Here is a 7,478-nt window from a genome sequence, read left to right on the forward strand (position 1 = left end):
ACACAGGTTCTTATCAGCAAAGGCTCAGTACAGGTTCTTATCAGCAAAGGCTCTGCACAGGTTCTTATCAGCAAAGGCTCTGCACAGGTTCTTATCAGCAAAGGCTCAGCACAGGTTCTTATCAGTGAAGGCTCAGCACAGGTTGTGATTAGCAAAGGCTCAGTACAGGTTCTTATCAGCAAAGGCTCTGCACAGGTTCTTATCAGCGAAGGCTCAGCACAGGTTGTGATTAGCAAAGGCTCAGCACAGGTTCTTATCAGCGAAGGCTCAGCACAGGTTGTGATTAGCAAAGGCTCAGTGCAGGTTCTTATTAGCAAAGGCTCAGCACAGGTTCTTATCAGCAAAGGCTCAGCACAGGTTCTTATCAGCAAAGGCTCCGCGCAGGTTCTGATAAGCTGCCCTGTGTCTGTGTTCTTCTCCCCGTGCAGGAAGGGCAGCAGTGGAGAGGGCAGCAGGGAGGTGGAGCTGGAGGACCTGCACGAGGACGAGCCGTCCGCCTAACTCTGTCCGCGCCCGCCCCTTTAGCACCCCCAACCCCGCCCACTGCCACGCCTCCGACCTCAGCACCCCGCCCAGTCACACCACCCCCCTCCCAACGCAAAAAGAAAAAAGATCTTCTCAAAAAAAACTTTTGTTTTTTTGTTCTTTTCTTTTTACCTGGAGAGCTGACTAGAATGACTACTTCTGGCAGTGCAAGGTGGCATTTTCTGACATGGTTTACAGGCATTTTGAGGCTGCTTGTGTTTTTTTTTTAAATCACATTTTATTTTATTCTTTGCTGCTTGCATTTTGCAGCACTGGACTGGTTGTGTCTCTGTTCTGTTTTGTGTAGCCTTACACAAGCCCAGCATGCACAGGCAGCTCATAACCACAGACTGCCGGGGTAACACTGTAAATGTCAGAGACGACCTGAGACAGACCACGCACTGACCTGAGCAAAACAACCGACATGCTCTCTGACCGGCAGTCGAGCGTTTGAGGACAGAAGAGTCGTGTCCCTCTTTGGGAAAGGTGTCTGTCAGTCACCACGGAGGCTTGACCTGATCGATCCATTGCATTAATGACCGCCACCAAGCTTGCAGCGATTCGCAGTGACATCAGAGCACGTTTTCCATTAGCTGCCTTTTCATTTTAATTCAATAGGAAGGCTGTCTTTCAACAACCACATTTAGAATTTCCATTTCTATTGGCTTTAAAAAAAAAAATAGATTCTGTAGATGTTCGAAGGCTGCAGTCACACATCCAGTACTGTTCATCAAGAAACATTGTCTGCCATGCATTGACTGGATTTACATATGGTCAGAACACAATCTGCACCCTTGTCACTTAAAATGTTTTTGTTTCAGTGAAACAGTCATGTACAGTATGCCAGCTTCTTTCTCTCTTTCACGCTATCTCTCATGCCCCCCCCAGCCCTCCCTCTCATTTTCTTTGACATGCATATTGCGGTAACAGCCATCGGCAGTTTTTGGCTATGATAATTCCACAGATCAAAATGTACTGTAAATCAAAGAGAACGGCTTTTAAGAACTTTGTCACCAATTCAGGAAATGTGTAACTGTTCCCTTGCAGACTGAATTCTGAACTCTTAAAGGGATTATCTGTCATTCCAGCTAAGTGCTCGTGATTGTATCTTGTGCCAAACTGAAAGCTTGTTGACACCGATAACATATCATTTTCCCATGAAGTACAGATAGAGAAGGCGAGTTTCAACACCGTATCGTGAAAAAGTGTTTGACCCCTTTCGGATTTCCTCTATTATTGCATATTTGTCACACTGAATGGTTTCAGGTCTTTAGACAAAATGTAATATTAATCAAAGGTAAACATCATTTTCTTTTCTAATTATTATTTCAGCCAGGCCTGTTGAATCAAAACCTCACTCATATTGAACCTTACCTATGAGAGTGAAATAATCACCACAGTGTTTCTACAAGCACTTTGGTTTCTGCCTATCTGCTTTCCCATGAATCCTGTTTTTTTTTCCATGAACAAAGTAAGTTACAGAATAGATGAGAAAACAGTTGTTGAAATATGTCAGTCTGGAAAGGGTTACAAAGCCGTTTCTAAGGCTCTGGGACAGCACCGAACCACTGTTAAGAGCCATTGTTTACAAATGGAGAACACTTGGAACAGTGGTGAATCGTCCCAGGAGTGGCCGGCCTGCCAACATTTCTCCAAGGGTACACCAACAACTCATCCAGGAAGTCACAAATGATCCCAGAAGAACATCCAAAGAACTGCAGTCATCTTTACCCTCAGCTATGGTCAGTGTTCATGACTCCACAATAAGAAAGAAATTGGGCAAAAATGGGATTTATGGGAAGGTATCAAGGCGGAAACCACTGCTAACTAAGAGAAAACATCAATACTACTCACATTGGCAAAAAATAGCATCTGAATATGATCCCCAAGTCTTTTGGGTTACTATTTTATGGACAGTTGAGTCAAAACATGGAACTTGTTGGATGGCATGGGTCCAATTATGCCTGGCATAAAACAAATACAGCATTTCACAATAAGAATATCATACAGTACCAACAGTCGTACATGGTGGTGGTAGTGTGATGGTGTGGGCATGATTTGCTGCCGCAGGACCTGGACGACCATTACTGAAGGAAGCATGAATTCTGCTCTATACCACAGAAAATGTCCAGTCATCTGTCCGTGAGCTGGAGTTGAAGCATAATTGGGTTAGCCAGCAAGACAGCGATCCTAAACACAAAAGCAAGTCCATATCTGAATGGCTGAAAAGAAACAACATTTAAGTTTTGTAGTGGCCAAATCCTGACTTGAACCCAATAAAGATGCTGTGGCAGGACCTGAAACTAACAGTTCGTGCTTGAAAACCTTCCAGTTTGTCTGAATTAAAGCAGTTCTGCAGAGAAGAGTGGGCTGAAATTCCTCCACAGCAATGTAAATGACTGATACTGAATTATAAGAAGCATTTGGTTGCAGTTGTTGCAGCCAATGGTGGTGCAACTAGTTATTCAGTTTAAGGGGGCATTTATTTTTTCACCTGGGTGATTGATAACTTTTTTCATGAATAATTAAAAAATGTGTTTTGTGTTTACTCAGGTTCACTTTGCCTAATAGTACATTTCATTTAAAGATCTGAAACCACAAAGTGTGGCAAACATGCAATAACACTGGAAATCTGGAAGAGGGCCAATACTTTTTCATGTCACTATATTATCAAGAACTGGCTGAACAGATATGTCCTGGGATTGGATTAGCAGTACCGTCTGGATTCCAGACATGGAATGGTTTACAATACCCTTCATTCATTTTAAATATGATTTATTACCCCCTAAATGCATGTACTTATTTTGTACAAAACACTCAAATGAAGATAATAAGGATTACTTTGAGCACTTTGGAAATGGTTAGTAAAGAGTCCAACTGCAAGGACGGTCACATTTTTGGGGCGGTTATTTCTGGAATTTTTGGTTCTTTAGAACCTGAGACACTTTCTGTTTTCTAGTAATCTTGTATAAAGTTACTTTACAGTCCTTTGTATATGAGTAAGATCTGAAAGTTCCAATTTAAGAGCAATTTTATGCCAAAGAGAGGAACAGTGTATTGCTGGCCATTATAATGTGTATTGTACAGATATTCTGTTGGAATATATGGTTTTTTTCACACAATTCAATTCTTAATCTGTCCTGTTTTTTATTATTAAGAATGGTGCGAGTTTTAAGAGGGAAACAATATGTGATGTACCTTTTGTACCTGTCCAGTGATGTGAATAAGCTGTTGTCCCTTGTGAAATTCCATTTGTGCTTATTGTGTCTTTTTATCGATTTACTTAATGTTCTTTATTGTGTTTTTCTTTTTTGTACTGCCCATTGTATGTTTTTTTTAAGCGTCATGAAAAAAAAAAAAAACTCCTGGGAAGGGTTTGATTAGCTGTAGCAAGCATTCGTGAATCTGCCTGAAACAAATCCAAAACGCATGCATCCCGCTGCTATAATTTGTGCACTGTTTGGTGCGCACTCTTGAGTGTACTCCGGAAAGCCATGACCAAGGGTGTGAGTGAAGTGACAGCATTGGACATGTGAGATTGGAAATGCACTTTAGCATCGCAATTCAGCAAGTAACCTAGCTTTATGTTTTAAAAAAAGTAAATACCAATATTACACCTGTACGTGAAGCTTACTTTGATACACAACGATAGGCAGTTAACAACCTAGAGTACTAACTGGTTATTTTAACCGACTTTGTATTTCAGTGCACTTCACCTGACTGGTTGAGCATGCAGGCTTGTTTGCATGGTTAATATTTAAATTGTATTTAAGATTGTGAATACCTATTTATATGCACTTTGTAGCATACTGTAAAAGCATTTGTTTTGGAGCATATTAGCCAAGGTACAGTATGTGCTTGGTATGGCCAACTAGACTCCTTCCTTCAGGGTCCTTCCTTGACACTTGGCATTACTTGAACCGAAGAATGTCATTTCAAGCTTCAGTTAGGTGCGTGTAGGGCCATCAACACAATGAGATAACTGGCCATGATACATCATGTGTTTGTCATTGTTGGAAATTTATCCATCAGGGCTAAGTCATCAATGAAGAACAAACAAAAAAAATGCAAGTGATTTAGTCAGGACACCATCAAGTGAATGAATATCCTGAAAAGTTTTAAGAATCTAATATCAACGTCTATGGTGTGTCTGCCATACACATTCGTTGTACATATTTGTCAGAAGTGCAATATTTTATCTGTTTGTCTTTATGTGTTGTTCTATGCACATGTACGTGTTCCCTAGTCCCCTGAGTCTCTCTGGCCTACTGTGTTCATGTGATGCTTATATCAGGTGCATGCTGGTTCCAGTGGCATTCATAGTCCTACACCCTATAATGAGTTTGCACAAACCCCCCCCCCCCCCCCACACTTCACTTCAGCATCCCAATGTACTCTTGTCTTCTAATGTAAAATAACATTCCAGAAGGTCACCATCTTGGAATATGACTTTGGTTTGAGATGGTGTTTCATTATAATTATTTTATTTTATATAATATATATACATTTGGTGGCCTCCACTTATATTCATATCCTTATAACATTGCAATGAAAAATATAAATACATAGCATAAGTAAAGAAAATGTGCAATCAGTTGGTTGTATAAATAAATTAAAATATGGCAAAAGTTGATGTTGCCATGGCACATGTTTTACAAATACTGTTTTACATGCTTTGTTTACTCACACCTACTGAAATCGGTATTTCGTTCATGTTCATTTAGCATTTGGGCTGGGTTTATAAACTTGAACCATCGAGAGTTTTGACCATGGCTTCTGCTCGAATTTCACCTGATTCTTTGGATCTCTTTGTTTTGATCCTGTGATGTTCTTTCTTTTTGAAGTCTGCAGGTGGCGCCATTGATTTTTGTCTCCCATCAAACACTCCCTTGTAGGCTTTGATGTGAGCCCTGGGTCATTAGCATGCTGGAATGCAAATTGAGCTTGAGTTTCTTAGATGGGGTTACTAAGGGTCTTGTTTGATTTACATGTGTGTGTGTGTGTGTGTGTGTGTGTGCTGTTGCGTGTGTGTGTGCGCGTGTGAGTTGAGATCCATTTGCATTTGTCGCATGTGTTCAAAGATGCAGAAACCAGAACATATCAATCTGCCCAAAATCAAGTAAATGAGCCTCTGTATTTTCCAAGTGATGATTATTTCAAAATACAAGCTTCTGATCACTAATCACTTAATGTGATTTAGATGCATTTCGAGTCATTTGAGCTTCTACTTCATAAAAACTCATGTGGCTTGGTGGAAATAGTATTGGTCATAATGGTTTGAAATTTTCAATCGTGATGATGCAATTTCCCAACCTCTTATCTCTATCATTGCCATTGGTTTTGATTAAATTTTCCCCCTACAGAATTTTTTTCACGGCATATCTCATTTTAAAAGATCTTCCTGGAATGGAAATGATTATCCCAGGAATTTGTGGTACAGTGGAAATGTGGTTCAGGTGAAATTTTGAAATTTTCAGTATTAAATTTTGAATTAAATCGAAGCAATGAATTCTGCGATTGCATTGATTTTTTGTTTGATATTTGCAGGCTGGGTCCTGTAAGGTTCTAGAAGCTTCAATTTATTCCAAACAATGAAACATAATATAGGTTTTGCATTTAAAGGCAGCAACAGTGAGATGAATGAATTTAATCACAGTTTTAAAAAATATTTGTAAAACATGTTGCTCTGTGTAGTAATATGTGCAAAAGGGGTACACGATTTCCATATATACTTGCAAAATTGTTGACTGGACATTTCAAGTCAGTCTTGTCTTGATTCATCTTATTTAGTAGTTTATTAAGGTAATGAATAAAATTGGAGGACTCATTTTTTATGGGGTATCAGGCAGCGAAAGAGTCAATCCTCAAAATCTTTTTTGTCATTTGCAAAAAAATTCAGAGGGCTATGAAAAGGTGGTGTGTAAATAGATGAGGACATTGTAATCTTAGCATCGCTGTTGTGTGTTCTACTTAACTGTCAGCCCTTTGTGTGTTTGAGGTGTCCGTTGTTGCAGTATGTTTTCAATGGATGTATGTGTTGCACCGCGTTACTATGAATGTACCTGTAGGTTGTCGAGTTCCACAAAGCATGGCACATCTGTACTGAAATGCAACCGTTACAATGTAAATATGTACTAATAATAAGAGGCTATTTTTTGCATGCTTTTCTACACTAGACATAATCGAAGACAATAAATAAAAGTCACAAGAGTTATGTCTCTGACCGAAGTGTTTATCTTATGCTTTCTTTCAAAATGTTGAACAGAGTCAGTCAGATATCTTCTCCAGGGTCTTCCAGTTATTGTAATATTTGAACAGAGGCTTTCCCCTCCCCATGCACACACACCTAACACATTGTGCTCATGCACTGAATACAATGAGATTTGTTGGGAGTGTATATATACATTTGGAGGAACATTTACCAGAAAAGCAAGTGTTTGAAGCTTTTTTTTTTTGTACAATCTGACAGGACAAAGTCTGTTGGACAAAGACAAATGATTTAAGAAGATCAACTAAACCAGTGCACAAATTCCAAACGAGAAACAAGCTGTTTGACTTGCTCAGTGAGAACAAATGTGAATTATGTGTACTGGTTTAAGTGCATGTCATTATCACAGCTAGTGCTTTAAATGTACCTATGTAGATTTCTACTGTGAGGATATTAATGCATGAATTCTATGGCTCCTAGATTTGAGTCCAGTAGTCCACTGTGACAATGACAATAAACTTGTCAGGGTTCGAGGGGTTAGGACCCAAGTGCAGAGTCAAAGAAAACACACAAAGCTCAAAAGGTAATTTTAAAACAAAGACTTCACTTATAACAAGAGACAAAACCAGGGCAACAAAATGAGGCCACGAAAGGCAAAACCAAAAAAACTCAAATCCTAGTAACAGGTAACAAGCAGAGGAACAAAACGCTTAAAAAACTCAGAATGAAGAAACAAATGACGAGG

The 7,478-nt window shown here is 39.5% G+C and overlaps 1 protein-coding gene across 2 annotated transcripts in view; it reads left to right on the forward strand.

Annotated features, from left to right (window-relative positions):
• Window positions 1-6,748, forward strand: part of camkk1a (calcium/calmodulin-dependent protein kinase kinase 1, alpha a) — a 44,334-nt gene extending 37,586 nt beyond the window's left edge. For both annotated transcript variants that reach the window (XM_035433032.1, XM_035433033.1), the window contains one exon: window positions 429-6,748. In XM_035433032.1, coding sequence (XP_035288923.1) covers window positions 429-501 — 73 coding nt within the window. In that variant the 3' untranslated portion in view covers window positions 502-6,748. The remainder of the gene's footprint in view (window positions 1-428) is intronic.
• Window positions 6,749-7,478: the final 730 nt, after the last annotated feature.

This window comes from Anguilla anguilla, chromosome 9, assembly GCF_013347855.1.
Source record: "Anguilla anguilla isolate fAngAng1 chromosome 9, fAngAng1.pri, whole genome shotgun sequence".
NCBI lineage: Eukaryota > Metazoa > Chordata > Actinopteri > Anguilliformes > Anguillidae > Anguilla > Anguilla anguilla.